This window comes from Panulirus ornatus, chromosome 48 (assembly GCF_036320965.1).
Source record: "Panulirus ornatus isolate Po-2019 chromosome 48, ASM3632096v1, whole genome shotgun sequence".
Classification (NCBI taxonomy): Eukaryota; Metazoa; Arthropoda; class Malacostraca; order Decapoda; family Palinuridae; genus Panulirus; species Panulirus ornatus.
This window is the reverse complement of record NC_092271.1, coordinates 15,431,753-15,448,313: the sequence shown is the minus strand read 5'-3', so window position 1 is coordinate 15,448,313 and position 16,561 is coordinate 15,431,753. Positions and strand designations below refer to the sequence as shown.

The 16,561-nt window shown below is 45.7% G+C and overlaps 1 protein-coding gene across 12 annotated transcripts in view; it reads right to left on the bottom strand.

Moving 5' to 3' along the window:
* The window catches only part of Sarm (sterile alpha and armadillo motif), a 652,833-nt gene that overhangs the window by 62,208 nt on the left and 574,064 nt on the right, over positions 1-16,561 (bottom strand). Inside the window, exon 1 of one of the 12 annotated variants that reach the window (XM_071690661.1) lies at positions 8,815-8,927. The exons of the other annotated variants lie outside the window; for them this stretch is intronic. Coding sequence (XP_071546762.1) covers positions 8,815-8,832 — 18 coding nt within the window. The 5' untranslated portion in view covers positions 8,833-8,927. Of the gene's footprint in view, positions 1-8,814; positions 8,928-16,561 lie in introns of those variants that run through there. 12 annotated transcript variants of the gene reach the window in all.

Below are 16,561 nucleotides of genomic sequence, written 5' to 3'. Positions count from 1 at the left end.
GTATTCCCTCAAAGGCCCAGTCCTCTGTTCTTAACGCTACCTCGCTAATGCGGGAAATGGCGAATAGTTTGAAAGAAATATATATATATATATATATATATATATATATATATATATATATATATATATATATATATATATATATATATATATATATATATATATATATATATATCAGTGCTGTGGCTCTCTAATTGCACCTAATAATCATATTACAATTTAACTCAGTACAAAATACCACGTCTGGTTTACTTGTCAAGTAAGTGGGTTGCGACGGAAGGAAATGGTTGAGTCAAGTTCAGCGGACATTCTACCAGCCGCTCAGGACAGGATCTCCATATACGTTCCACTGACAGATGTGTATGCCATACGTACAACAACAGGAACTGGAGGGGTTGAGGCCCCTCGGGAGGCACCATGACGCAAGGCATCAGTTCCTGTATGACTTCCGCAAGCCGTCACCGTCAGGGTAAGAAGCATAACTGAAGCGTTCTTCACCGATAAGAGTGTTTTGAGGAGATAACAGTGGGAGGTAGTGGGGGAGGGAGGAAGGGGGTGACAGAGAAAGAGGGGGGGGGGGGGCGAGGGTAGACACAATTAGGTGAGTACTGCTCGGAGCAATGTTGTGACAGGCAAGTCGGTCGGTTGGTTGAGTCACCGGTCCCACGACGGCCGCCACACCACACATTCTACCCCCACCCCCTCCCCTCTCTCTCTCTCTCTCTCTCTCTCTCTCTCTCTCTCTCTCTCTCTCTCTCTCTCTCTCTCTCTCCACTAGCGCCTGCCCTAACCAGTCATTAAAATCACCAATACCTGTTATATACTAGTCCACACGAACGTAATCCATCACATTACTTGATAAACGAACGAATAAGTACAAACATTACAATCATCGATATCAGTAAATCTTTGGCCATTTTCTGCCGCTTCTTACCTCCAGCTTGTTTTGGAATCTTTTTCATTTTTCTCTATAAGCAGGGATGGACAGTGATGCATGAATTCCTATACGATACAAACTACGCCATGGCGACACAGATACCCGATACGTTATGGTGATTCGTGTATGACGCATCATAAATCAAAGCCAAACGTATCAAATATAACTTTATACTTTTCAATCATTCCAGAAGTGCATTCATGATATCTTAATTCTTTCGAATAAGCATCAGGTATCCATGCCGTCCCAGCCATCATAAAAAAAGAGATTTAGGAGGGAGCAATTAGGAATCCAAAACGGTCAACACCGTGACTCGCATATACGACCTTGGGCCGGCAATGGATGGTTGATGCCATACCCAAATTACCATCCATTACTAGACAGTAATCAGAAAATATCATCCTGCATTTATCATAAATAATTCTGAAGTGGGCAGTTGTATCAAGGATGTGATATGTTACAAACCAGAGATGATTCGTCTTACTGACATCGTATAATACAATGATATCTGCCATCCTATTGTTCCAATGAAGCAATGTTTTGATATCTGGGGATGTGGATCGAGTCCTGGCCGCTGGTGCTGATGACCTGGGCACGTACGAGAGAGAGAGAGAGAGAGAGAGAGAGAGAGAGAGAGAGAGAGAGAGAGAGAGAGAGAGAGAGAGAGAGAGAGAGAGAGAGGCGCGGGGGGGGGGGGGGGGGACAGGAAGGCAATACCCGTCGCTCCACCCACATGAGCGATTTACCCTACCAACACAAGATCACATACATACACCTCACTACTCCTGCGTGCTCTTTCTATCACCCTCCCCGTTCGGGTTTGTTCCTTACATGAGTTAAGCCCGCGGTTCACCCTCGTTCTCCAACATAAGTGATCACATACCTTTCCCCATTTCATTTTCTGTTCAAATAACAGGCAACCATGTACGGCGAGAGGAAGGGGGAGGGAGGTTAGTGGGGGCTGGTGGTGGATTACAACGCTGACCACGATGTGAAAATCCAACATAAACAGTAAACCGAACGACTTCACCTGATTAACAAAGGCACACACACACACACACACACACACACACACACACACACGCTGAACTCCCATCCAATACAGTATCTACAGTACCATCAGGTAAATACATAAACATACACACAAGCACACGCAGTATTTATGGTTTAGCTAGAGGCCAAGACAGCAGCACAAGTGTTTATCTAGGTAGATAAGACGCAGGATGCACTACTGTAGAGCGTCTGTGTGTGTATGTATGTGTATTAAGTGCCGGCATAAAACTACACTTTTTTCCTAAATATATCAATGTTTTCTACAGTGGGTTAAACTATGTTCAGACTGATAAAAACATCCGAAGATCCCAATGCACACCTAGCCAGCATTAGCCCCAGGCAAGGCCCTCCCACAGAGTGATCAGTCTGAAGAAATTGTACTCCAAACGAACAACCGCTTCACTAAGGTTGCCACTGCGGGGGCGGCGATACGGGATTTTAACTGGTTGTAAAAGCGTCCCCACGGGGAAAATTCCCGGTTGAGAGAGCGCGGCAACCGTCACTGTTTACGCTCCCGCCAAGAGGCGGGAGAACCCCCCCTTACTTCCTCGCCTCAAGTGACTCACTTGTACTAACCTCGGCGTGACGTTGGCCGCTCCCTACTCTACATGTCAACATACAGTATCTCCTGCCAGACAGTTACTCTTTTTATCTTTTTTTTCTTTTTTTTTTGGTGAAATGAGAAGCTTAGGTCTGTTAAACATAAGACGCAAGGTTAGATAAGGTTACGTAATTCTTTGCTATGAAAGTATACTAATCAATGAAGCATTAACAGTATGCTATATTCAGAAGTGCTATTCCCATTATAGATATCTAGGAGTACACACCATCTTTCTCTCTATCTTAGTATTTTCCGATAAAACCAAATTCCGCGTTTTCTTTTCCACGAAAGCACCCATTTTCTTTCTGGGCCGAAGAGGTACCAAATTAATCAAGTGCCCTTCATAAGGGCAAACAAAAATTATGTAATGCCTGATAAGAAGGTAAAATTAATCATCTACGCCTGCCGTTACCTAACGCCGCTATCAAGGTAAATGAACCAACTTGGCCTATCGGTTCATCTCAAACGGGGACGCTTTGATAACAACACCAACACGACGCATATAAACCGATCTCTGAATGACCTGATGTGACCGGACTCCGCCTTGCCTGAGGTTACGACGCGAACGAGACCACCGTTGGCGAGGCTGCATCATCGTCAGTATAAAGCTCGTCCAAGAACTTTTCGCTTACAGCGGAATCCCTTCTGTCCCTGGTAATGAGTGTGGCGAAGCCTTAGAACTGCAGGAACCCAACAAATGTTGGGGAAAAACTGTACATTGAACACGGGACGAATCTGCACCATTCACCAGCAGCCAACGCGCCAATGATCATGGATGGAGTAAGGCGACTGAGGTGAGTCGGTTTTGCTAGGGGTCATCGAGGTCCTGTCCCATTAAGTTGTGACGCGCTCCTCAAAAGGTTATAGATTACAATCCAGAGTCGACCCTCAGACTACCAAGGGAACGTCTATGTTTCTCTGAAAACTATAACAAGCCCCGCGTGAAATTTCCGGTCCAGAGTTATATACTTGTGAAAACTTCCAACGTACAAACGACACCACTTAAAACCCAAGACTCCGAAGCTTCGTGGAATTGTGTTACACTTTCAGGGCACCTCTGAAGTCAGTGAGAATACCTTCCACGCTCAAGTCTGTAACTAATTTTCCAGGGATAAGATCACAACGAATTACTTTAGCTGCCACGCCGCACGTAAGACCAGGTTCGGAATCGGCGTCCTGTCGTTATGCAGTCTATCCTTGCCTCTAGCCGCAAGGGGAAACTCCAGGACAGTTCCCAGATACACCTCAGACGACCAGAGGAAACCCAGAGTGCTTTCAGAATGCTACTTTTAAAGATGCATTCAGGCAAATCTAAGATATTCTCTTAATACCTTGAGGGTGCCCATTAGGATGACATGACACCCTCAGCATATCTCTACGACGTCCAAAACACATTCCTCTTAAAGAACGTCCGGGGAATTCTAAACAGAAACAGACCATTGGGTTATAACGAGACTGCATGTGGCAGTGGACGAGAACAGAAACTCATATTCAGACATAGTAAGACTACAGAGACCTACAAATAAGAGATAATCTTGTATGCTTTTCGTATATCTAAGGTGGCGCACATTAATGTCTGTCGTTGATCTGAAACGAAATATTTATCTTCATCAAAGGCTATGAAGAAAATTGCCTTAAGGGGTTGTGTGATGTAGGGAGGTGGCCGACACCATACTAGGATCTGCCCTGAGACAGACGAACCACACTACCTGAAGAAGGTGGTGTACCTGGGGCTGGCTAGCTGACTCCCGATGATGCCTAGCTGATGGCTGTGCATGACCTCCAATAATTAGCACGCTATCAACAGACTTGTGTGGATCATAACACGACCGACCGACCTTACCTGCTCTATTGTTCGGGAGAACAGCACTAAGCTCAGTCAAGAACTCGGGTGACCGTAATCATCTCATGTCGGATATACGGAGTGGAATGATCTCATGCAGACATCCGGGGTACACGACCCGTATTAATTATTCGAGAATCAATTATTATAATGAATCATAAACCTCAGCACTACCTACATTACCCTGCAGGCAATAAACCATTAATATAGGAGGGCTTAGAAGTGCCGCGGCCTCGCCATGTTATCATTGTCTTGATACAAATCTTTATGCTCTTACCGACATGAGAGGCTGCCTATTGTAAACACCATAAAAACCTCATCTTAAGTACATCAGACGATCGCTAATTGCACAACACCTCGACAACCTCGCCTGAGGCGACATGGTCCGTGTGTGTGTGACACGCTTAAGACATCGTCTGATTCAACAATCAAGTGAATTCATGAGACTCTAAGGTTTCAAAAGATAACAATCCCTATATATTGAGAGTTGTACCACGCATTGTTTTTTAAAGAAATAAATCACAGCGATCAGCGGGAACCTGAGGCCAGATGAGCTGGCTTGTGTACGTGTGTAGTGCCTTCACACACATACCCACCTCCGCTGGTGTCATTCGCTTGCTCAAACAGGGATGCCGACAGCTGGCCCTATGACATGAAGGATTCGTGATGGTGTTTGGCCTCAGGGATAAAAGCGTTCGGTAGTGAAAGACAAACTGTGTTTGAGAAACGACTAAGTTCGTTACGACAGTCAACCCGTGTCTCACAAGTAGCCGTGTGTGTGTACGTGTGTGTGTGTGTGTGTGTGTGTGTGTGTGTGTGTGTGTGTGTGTGTGTGTGTGTGTGTGTGAGGGACAAGGCACCCTTCCATTTCCTGTGGCGTCAAGTCTTTTCCTAATTGCGAGTTCCACCGGTCCTGTAGCAAGTTCCACACACATACACAGACACACAAACACACACACACACACACATACCTAGCCTCTGCACTCCCACTTTCAGCCAGGGTCAGCCCCATCCTGTAACACACTCTCAGCATACTGTTTTCTGTGAGCAGAGCACAACAGATTCATTCATGTGTTAACATTCTCTTTCTTTCTCTTCTTATATCACGAAGAACACAGACGAGAACTGCGTGCGGAAGGGAGGGTCAGAGTGGTGCGGTCGAGCAGCTGGTGGGGGCGGAGCGTGTTGTGGTGGAGGGGTCAGTAATGAGGAGCACGGTAACAAGGGAGCCTCCGGAAGACGACCATCACCTGCTCTGACGTCATCATATCCGTGTCACCCTCCCCACACATACACGTCACAAGATCGCAATGTGTGATAACGGCCCAGCTGTGATAACCACGCGTATACCTCACTCGTGTGCTTATCCAGAGCGTTTAAATGTCTAGCCCCACCTTGACTGACTCAACCTCTACTGAGGGAAGTTAGCTACTTAGTAATCATGACCAAACACTTACGTAGTAGCTCTATGCCCCTGAAGCCGAATGAAGGCCTAAACTTAATAAACCGTTCATTATTACTGTTATCAATATCATAACAAACAGATGATCCCCGCCCTACCACTCTTCCCGACCTTGTCGTCCACGTCACAGACTGACTATGACGTCAGGGAACACCGTCCCCCCACCCAGTGACCTGGGTGACAGTGATGCCGGCCACGGCACGTCCACCACACACGCCTCACACCTGACTCATAACACAGAAAATACTCAACACACTCAATGTTTATTGACAGCTCCAGGCATTTCTTTATCAAAGTTTACACGATAACCAACGAACAGAAAACACACAAACACACACACACACACACACACACACACACACATCGGGCCACACGAGTGTAAAAGTCTCTCCATGTAAACTATAAACCATAATCACAAACACATAAGCACAAGCAGAAACCCAACCCATGCCACGCACAATCCCTATCATAGTTCTCTACACTGGGAGAGTCACCCCAAGTCTCGTTGGTGAGTAAAACACATCCTGCATAATCACCTGTCAACAGATCAAAGACATCTACCCGGACTCCCTGCCTTAAAAGGAACGAGCCAACATCAGCAAGTGGGCACAAGGATTAGGAATCCAATGAGAAGTGCGCAACCAACCTGAAGCAGGAGTCTTCAGTCCCACTCTTCCAGAAGTGAATGAGGGACTCCAGCCCCCACCCCTTCACCCCGCCTCTTGCCCTCAGATGGATTCTTAAGGAAACCTTTCGCGCAGGTGAGTCAGACCAGCAAGATGGGCGTGTGCGGAAACTGCAAGCCGCGCCCGCCCGCGCCCTGGACTCAAACCTTCCCGCCCTACATTACAAGTAAATCCAACAAATAAACAGCTGCCCGACGTGTCCAACACAGACTTAAGCTGAGGAGCATCTTTCGATAAAGACAAACAAAATCGACTGTACTGCTTGAGTTTACAATCTGTAAGTGCAACAAACATATCAACACAAACTTCACCTGTAATACTCAGAAACACAAAGTCCTTTGTGGATTACACGAGGCTGAATACAAAGCAAACACAAATACTGGACTATAATTCCAGTGAGCATCTCGTCACTGACACCACAGCTCCACTCCATTCCTCCCTTTATCAGGCCGACTCTAATTGAGATAAATGTTTCTCTGATGTGTTCTTAAAACTATTATCCTACTACGCCGTTATCTACCGTTGGTATCAAAGCTACGATACACCAATGCCAGCTCTTAGTCCTCGAAGGCACTTGTGAGTGCGGGCCGTCGAAAGACAACTTGGGACCGTGGAGGGTAGAGAACGTGCGAAATCAACAATCGTTGCATTCATAGCGGTGGGAGAATGACGTGGCTCTCTCTCTCCCTGAACCCAGCGGGGAGGCATCCCAGCACCAGGAGTCCTGCTGAACATAAGGAGGAAGGGGCATGAGTCAGCAGGAGCAGTGGCGTCGTGTGACGTGAGAGAGGTCTGGTGATTCAACTCCACCCGCTGGCTCCGGTGACTCAGCTCAGGTTAATCGCAGGTGAGTGATGCCCGCCCATACCTAGCTTACCCCTCCACCCCTTACACTTATACTCGGGGAACCAGTCCATACTCAATCTGAACTTTAGGGAAAGATTTAACAACCAATGTTAACGTTAGGGATCCACGTAAGAACCGCTGTCAACCACAGGGATCCACTTTACAACCATTGTCAACCTCAAGGATCCACTCTACACACACTCCGTCACCCTCAGCGTCGCTAACTCCTACTTATACACACTGTATTCTGATATCAATTCCAAAAGTTAACAAAGTATTCCTAACAAAATAAAACTTGGCCTTTTTTTTTTTAATATACATTACCAATGTGCACCAAAACTCCAGCAGTTATATCATACCATGATACTCCTATGTAATCAACGTCAAAACAAAGAACTGTCCGCAAGGATTCGAACCCGGGATTCCCACACCAACGTAGGTGCCTTCCAAACATTTCCCTACCACCAAGGTTCCTGTAAGAGAACCCCGACTTCCCTGCCCTACGACAACGACCGATCCTCCGTCATAACGTAAGGAACTCGGACTCTCACAAAAATAATGATCCTGATCGTTATACCACATGGACAGAAGGTACTACAAGCCGCTCTGGGGCCGCTATCCGCTGCCATGCCTGACAAAACCACCACAGAAAATTCCTTTGCGATAAGTCATGGGCCAGTTGGTAGGAAAGACTGTAAGGGTAATCCTTAGAGAATTTGACTCTACTAACTCCATCAATCGTTAACAAACTCTAGTGATAAGGTACATGAGTCACCTCAATGAAACTCCTGGAGGTTACGTCCGTGGTATGATCCGAGCAACTCATGACCAAGCGATGGGGGGGGGGGGGGGTCAAACAGCCTTCATCCTGTTGCTGAAGGTGTTTACATGAGGGACATGTAATGAAAGTCCGCCAACATGCTCTCGTATTGGTCTAACCAGTCGTTCACACACTCAGCCTGGACATACTGGCTATACTACATTCCGTTACACACCACACACTGGCCATCCCCTAAGCAGTAATAACTCACAATAACTCGATATTGCATTAAGGACCAAATTAACTTTGAGTTAAAATCTATTCTCAACATTTTACAGCAATCAATTCATTGAACTTTCTTTGAGACATCTGGCCTGCCTTATTAACGAACACTGGGAGGTGACATGTATATGGTTTGATATAATGTTGTTGACAAATCTCAAGAAAAAATGCGGTTCGCGGACGCAAACGGGGAGTTCTTTGCTCACAAAGGCGCCCCCCACAATCTTATCATACGTTTTTATCTGTCACAACAATGCGGACCACGATATGTGTGGGACAGACATGCAGCGGCGTGTGTCCAGTGAAAATGTGATAGCAATAAAAAAAAATCAATTTTAACTCACGTATTCCTGGTAGCCCATGATGAAAGCGTAGATTTCTTCTCACAAGTGAAGAAGCACTTGGCTGATAGTTGTACCTGTTAACACCTAAACACACAAACGCCGTTCCTAATGTGCACTGAACGTAGTGAGGAACGACTGACGGTTATATACAACCCCCTCGAGCAGATTCGACGAACCACGGGCACAAAGATGCCAACTTATCAATATTTTTCAGGGTTTTAAACTCCTGATTCCAAAGCGACATCTACGACAGTTTAATGAAAACGTAACTAAACTACTTCACGAAGGTTGGTACTCACGACCATAAGTGATGACGTACCACCAAAATGAAAATAAAAGTCATTTTTTTTTTTTAAAAATGGTGGAGTGGCGTGACTTATGACAACGCAAACGGATGTCTGGGTCAGCGCGCTGCCGCGAACCATGAGAAATTTTCTCAAGACGTGACGTTTGTCTGGACTGACTAAGTGCTTGATAGGGAAGTCTGTACTGACACAATCTCCTGATTAATGAGCACCCATGTTCCTGGCAGGATGTCCGCAGTCCATCCTTGCCGTAACAAGCGTCTTGACTTCATAAATTCAGGAAAAACGCCATAATAATGTTCCATCACAGATGAGGACCACCGTCTCAGTTTCATACACAGAAAAATTTCATAATTCAGTTCCAGATGATACGTCTGCCTCCTCTAAAATAATCGCCATTATTTTTTCTCAGTTCACAGATTTAATTTTTCATACACAATTTTCCGTATTAACGTTCATCAAAAATATAAGCATTTTGAACTCTATTAAACTACAACTTTAAATCTTTCGAAGTGACGCTGAAGTACAAGCAATTATCTACAATGAGATTGTGAAGCGAGGAGGATATCACACAAGAATGAAGGACCCAATGATGCTCACTTCAGAAGGGAGACCTTTCAACAAGCTGAGACCGAGGAATACAACACTTTTTCATGCTATTGAAACCTGTTCTTTACTTATCCGAAAGTCTATATGATAATGGATGCTAGTCAGGGGTGGAGTGTGCGTGCGTGCTTGCGTGTGTGTGTGTGTGTGTGTGTAAGGGGAGTGGGATTAAAATTTCTATGTACGTCAAAGGTTCTACAGAAAAACTGAGTCTGAAAATTTTCAAATGCTGAGGCATAATGTTTACATGGGACTGTAATTATAGATTTCTGATGTTTAAGTGACAAGTGAGAGCTTTGGCAAAGAGAAAACGGGAATACTACCAGTTCTTAAATGTCACTGTTACACACAACTGACTCCTGTAACATTTCTTGCTTCCTTCATACATCAGAGCGAAACAAAGAGCCCGCTAAGTTACCACCACATTGGTGGGCCTTCGCTAGTCTAGCGAGTAAAATTGGATATTTTTCTTTCTTCCAAGCCTCAACGGTGAAAGAAATTCAGATCCAGTGGTAATTTCAAGGTCATTTCCCCTCCACTTTTCCAGATAGAACTTTCAATTAGGGGGGAAAAAAGTCCCCAGACAACAGGAGAGAAGCGCTAACTCTGATACATAATATGACAATAACACGACCATCTTTACCATCCAAACTGCGTTTTTTTCCTTTTTCTTTTTTTTCAACAGTATGGTAGATGGGGCCGGCTGTGGGGCCCATCTATCGTAGGGAACCATTAGATGAGTGCTGTTTCCCTCGAACTTAGAAACATAAAATATACGACCAAAATGTTTCCATTACGTTTCCCTACAAATACAACCTCGATCCTATAAAGACTTTCTACTTGACATAAAGTGCACAGTACTAATGTACTAAGATATCTGAGAAACAATCTACATTTATGATTCTTTATATATATATATATATATATATATATATATATATATATATATATATATATATATATATATATATATAACTGATTTCATTCTTCCTTCAAATTCAACATTAAGAATCTAGAGTTTGAGACTGGGAGCATATCATTTTCCACGGGAACCAGTGTCGAATTTCGGCCATTGAAGAAAAAAAAAAGGTAAAAAGGAAGCACTTCTCCAAGGACAGGGTCAGGTCTCCCGTCTATCGAACCAGTTCCGAGTGACCCAAGGAACAGCGTCTTAAGGCTTGATAGCAATCGTTGAGAGAAAAAGGCAGACGGACGCCTTCCTCAGCCAGGCAGCGCCACCAGAGGAAATAAGCCATGGCGAAATAATACAAGCAACAGCTATGAACTTCAAAGCCCTAGACAACACAAAAGATTACCCAAGCCTACAAGACTCATGCTGGCCTTACTCACCTCCCCTCCTCGATCACTCACCCTACCTATCCTCACCGTGAGCACATTATGATTCACACGGGGTTTCCTCACCGTCCGAGCGGCTACTGTGGGAGGAAGGCGGACAAGTATCCTGTACAGTACACCAGACCTGAGCCATGTACCATAACAGTAGTTTTACCTAAGGTCTTCTGGGAGCTTACATCCGCTGCCTCCGCCTGACCCGCTAACGTCAAGTAATGACTAAAGATAGCCGGGCGGGAGAAGCCTTCCATCCCTTCCCACTATACCCAAGACACTCGACTACTGTTGCATCGGGGGAATCCCTGGCTCCAGGCTCGGCACACCCACATTATATATATATACATAAGTTCCCCTTTCTCCGCCGTGACCTTGATGCCGTGTCCCTAATCTCTGGTAAAGCTGTCTCCACGTGTTCCCGCCACCAAGATTTGATACCAGTTCGTCTGTCTGCTGCTGCCCAAAGTTTCTGTGATGAGACAAGCCACACGAGGATTGATTGTTATGATGCTTCTTCCTTCCCTCGAACGGCAACATAATGGAACTCGCTTCCTACTTTTCTCTTTCCCTCTTCCAATAAGTTCTCCAACTCCACGACTCAGGTATATACACACCTGAGGAGTTCTGTCTAAATTGGTTTTTTGCCTAATCCTACTCTCTCTCTCTCTCTCTCTCTCTCTCTCTCTCTCTCTCTCTCTCTCTCTCTCTCTCTCTCTCTCTATCAATATATATATATATATATATATATATATATATATATATATATATATATATATATTATCCCTGGGTATAGGGGAGAAAGAATACTTCCCACGTATTCCCTGCGTGTCGTAGAAGGCGACTAAAAGGGGAGGGAGCGGGGGGCTGGAAATCCTCCCCTCTCGTTTTTTTTTTAATTTTCCAAAAGAAGGAACAGAGAATTGGGCCAGGTGAGGGTATTCCCTCAAGGCCCAGTCCTCTGTTCTTAACGCTACCTCGCTAATGCGGGAAATGGCGAATAGTTTGAAAGAAAGAATATATAGAGAAGGGACTAGGTGAGGATATTCCCCCAAAGGCCCAGTCCTCTGTTCTTAACGCTACCTCGCTAACACGGGAAATGGCAAATAGTTTGAAAAAAAAAAAAAAAAATATATATATATATATATATATATATATATATATATATATATATATATATATATATATATATATATATAATGAAATCATTAACAAGATTTTCCACCAACAATAAGACGTAACTACGAATTCCATTATCTCTGGCAGTGAGGGGTCTCTTCAGAGATGCAAGGTACTCGACAGACAGACATTTACACTCAACACAGTACAAGCTATTAGGACGAGAGCATTAAGTAAATATGAACAATATGAAGTTCATGTTAAACGTCGTGTTGTATCGTTGTGTTCTAGGGTTCGTACCGTCGTGCTCAAGGATCGTACCGTCGTGTTCTAGGGTCGCACCGTCGTGCTCAATCAAAGGTTATACCGTTGTGCTCAAGGATTGTACAGTCGCGTTCTAGGGTCGTGCCGTCGTGCTTAAAGGTTACTCAAGGATCGCACCGTCGTTTTCTGGGGTTGCACTGTCGTAATCAAGCGTTATGCCATTGTGCTACAGGATCGTACCATCGTGCTCATGGTTCGTAACGTCAAGATCAAAAATCGTATCGTTTCGTACTGTCGTTTCCTATGATCGTACCGTGTTACTCAAGGGTTATACCGCTGTGCTCAAGAATCGTATCGTCGTACTCAAGTACCGTACCGTTGTGCTCTTAAGTCGTAACGTCGAGGTCAAGTTTCGTGCCGTCGTACTCAAAGGACGTAACGTCGTGCTCAAGGATCGTACCGACGTGCCCAATGGATGCACCGTCGTGGTCAAAGATTGTGCCGTCGTGCTTAGGATCGTGCCGTCGTGCTCAGGGATCGTACCGCGTGCTCAAGGATCGCGCAGTCGTGCTTGAAGGATGGACCGTCGACCTCAAGGATCGTACCGTCTCGCTCAAGGATCGCACCGTCTGCTTCAAGGATCGTGCCGTCGTGGTCAGGGGACATGCCGTCGTGGTCATATGGTTCGTTACAGACAACCACATGACGCAAAGTTTCCTACTGTTAATGTCATTAGAAGTGAGTTTCATGGTGTCAATGGTGGTGTAAGGTGCTGGCGGATGGAAATGGTGGTGTCAGGTGCTGGTAGATGTCAATGGTGGTGTCAGGTGTTAGCGGATGTCAATGGTGGTGTTAGGGAATGATGGGTGTCTGGTGGTGTCACTAATGGTGTTAGATCCTGGCGGGTGTCAACACTGGTGTCAGGTACTGGCGGGTGTCATGGTGAAAGCCAGGTCTTCAAGTCTCGTCCAACAAAACTGTCGCCAGGAGCAAGAACAGTTGGCGTGCAGGTGGCAACCTCGCCCGTCATCAGAGCCGCCACAGTAATGAATAATTGGAAGCACTTCCACCAACCTGCTACCACAACTTTTCAGCTCCTCGTTACGCGACATCCGGACACAACATGCCAATCACTTCACTGAGCAGCGGGCGTATCGCTCACTTATACTTAAATGGTCTACAACGGAAACAGAACTTTATACACATTTCACTTCCTAAATTAATCTTTGATCTTTTAAAGTGGATAATCCTTAAAAGCATTATTGAGACTTCCATCAAAAACTCCGTAAATAATTAGAATAATTCCCTAAAAGATCCACAAAAAAAATATGATTGTGAGGACTTAACCAACGCCTTACTCTGTGAAGGCCGCGGCTTTCGAAGGGCACGCCAACCCCTGGGAGGCGTGGGCTGTCCTGCCGCAGCACACAACAAACGCCATCTTCACCGCCAAACTGACGCCCTGAAGTGCGTGTTATACGTCCCACGTCACGAGAGCAGAGCGCTTGACTGGGGCACCTGAAGGTCTGGCCATACAACATTCTGTGAAGGAGTTACAAAGAGAACGTTTCCTACACCACTGGTCATTTCTCAAGAGAACTCACAACATGGTGAGGATGGGCTTCTCGTCTTCTTAAGATATCAGGGGCTGGCGTAATTTCTTTCGTTATGCGTATGGATGGATGTACGCGTCCCGTCGTGGCGCCAGGGGCAGAGGCTTGCGGTTGTTCACCTCCGAGAAGGCTAACCAAGCAGGAGATAAGACATTCATCAGGACTATAAAGGTCCCTCCTGTCTTATATTTCCAAGGATACCTCCACAGCATCAGCCCGCCCTTCCAAGGATCAACCCACATACCCAGCTTTAGCTAGCTCCTTGAACGAGCCGGTATGACCCTTGGGTAAGATGGCCTGGCCTCTGCCTAGGCCCTGACCCTTAATTAAAGCGTCCAATCAAAAGGCCAGACATCACACCGGACCCAAGGGTCATACCGTCGTGATCCGGGGTAAGAGGATTCTGTCCTCGTAATGCTAGCTTTGTGGTGATGATGGCGCGGCCTGGCGTCAGTCAACCAATGCACTCTTGATCATCTCGGTCTCTCTCTACCCAGCCACACCTACAGACTACCAGGCTGGCTGGCTGGCTACCTCCTCACATCCTCATTCACTCACCAGTGCGCACCACGTCTGTCGGGTGCCTGTGACGTCTCGCTCATGCCACATGCCAGCAAATAAAGCCATTAAACTCTCACCAATAACAGAGTACCCAACGCCTCCCTCGCCCACTTTGCACAACACCAACCGAGCTTCACGACTACGATGGAAAACCATGGGGAGTTGAGATGTGGTACACAGCTGGTTCATAGGGTTGGGTGGTTGGCACAACCAGTGACACCTCCCCAACTCCTACCAAGACACCAGTCCTGTGAGGTGTGGTATTAGAAACAAGACTCACGAACACGTTGAAGACGCAACTTCGACATCTACGGCTTAACATCTCCCTGGGATCTAACATCGAAGTACATACACGATCATCTTTCAAATGTCTTTTCATTACAACACACGCGAGACTCTACAAGTGACTGTCGACCTTGGCGATTTCCATTTTACAGATACATTTTTCCCTTCCTTTGATCATTCGACATCTAGAGGGGAAATTCTACCCTACAGTTCGAAGCCTCCTCTACTTAACATGACATACAACTTTCTCCTCACTACGATCAATGCTGCTACATTCCCTCGTATATTTCTAATCCAATTGCGCCATGCTGTTTACGGAATGAATTTCGACATGTAATTTTCGTAATGTAATCCAGGATACATATTTCACAGAAAATCATTAGCCAACTACAAGAGCCTCGGTCGAATGTGGTTTAGGAAGCACTTCCCGTCTAGAAAACCAGGTTGAAAAGTAATGTCGAGCAGTGCAATGGGTCGATGAATTGTACCCAGTGCGTACTCTATACTTACCTGCGGCCATCCCCTTGTTCTGTGCCCTCCATCCTCGCTACCACAGAAACCTGTTGTTTATAAATACTAAGACAGAGACTTCTCCCAGCTAACTAATGTGATTGGACTCAACATTGCTCTACACGTGCACCTCCTCTCAAGAACACCTATACAATTTTCATTCTCTCAAACTCAGACGTGCCTCCCCTCGCCTGGTCCTCCTCCCTATCCAACCAAAAGCAAAAGTCTATTAGAAAAGGTACAGAAAAGAGCAGACCACATAACTTCCGTCTCTCTTGCAACATCCACCGGCAGGCAGTATATACGCTGGTCCTCCCAGCTCCCTCCGATAATCACCTGGAGCTCGTCCGACAGTCTGGGAAGAAGGGACTTCATCATACTCACCACCGGTAACCTCCAACACCAGACATCCCTCGGCCCCGAGTTGCAGTTCAGCACCATAACCAAACCCAAGCTCGTGCAGACCTCTGCACTTTAAACATCTTAACTATCTGTGTTATGGCACCGATGGCTTTTATCATATGCTTCAGCCTCTACCTGCCCTTTCGTATTTCATAGACCCATAACTCTCATTCTTATCATTATTATTAGGAACTCTTACTTAAAGATGGCTCCTAAAACCTCTGGTCCACGAAAACCGTCACTGCAGTAACCTCATAACCGGCACGGTTATGACCAAAAATGGTACCAGTTAGAAAAATAAAGACAAAGTCTTCAACCAAGAACTGTATTCAAAGAGGTTAAACTGTTGTTTCCAGCTGCTACCCACTCTAGCTGTGATCTATCCTACCTGTGACCTACATCAGTTCTGACCTAAACACGCTGTGACCTACAGCACACCAGCTGTGACCTAAGGCACACCAGCTGTGACGCACCGGACACCAGCTGGAATATAAAATACACACAGTGTGACATACTCAATGTGTGGTGACCTACAGATCAAACCAACCGTATCCGTACACTTAAAACACTTACGCGACCTAACCTGGCCACAGTGCAGGTGCATTCAACCACGTGCCAACAGTGCTGCCTACTGGAGAGCACGTGTATGCTGCTGCTGCTGCACGGCATCATCACGTGCCAGCAGTACCGGCCACTGGGGAGCACGTTAAGCAACACATAATGTGCTGGGATGCT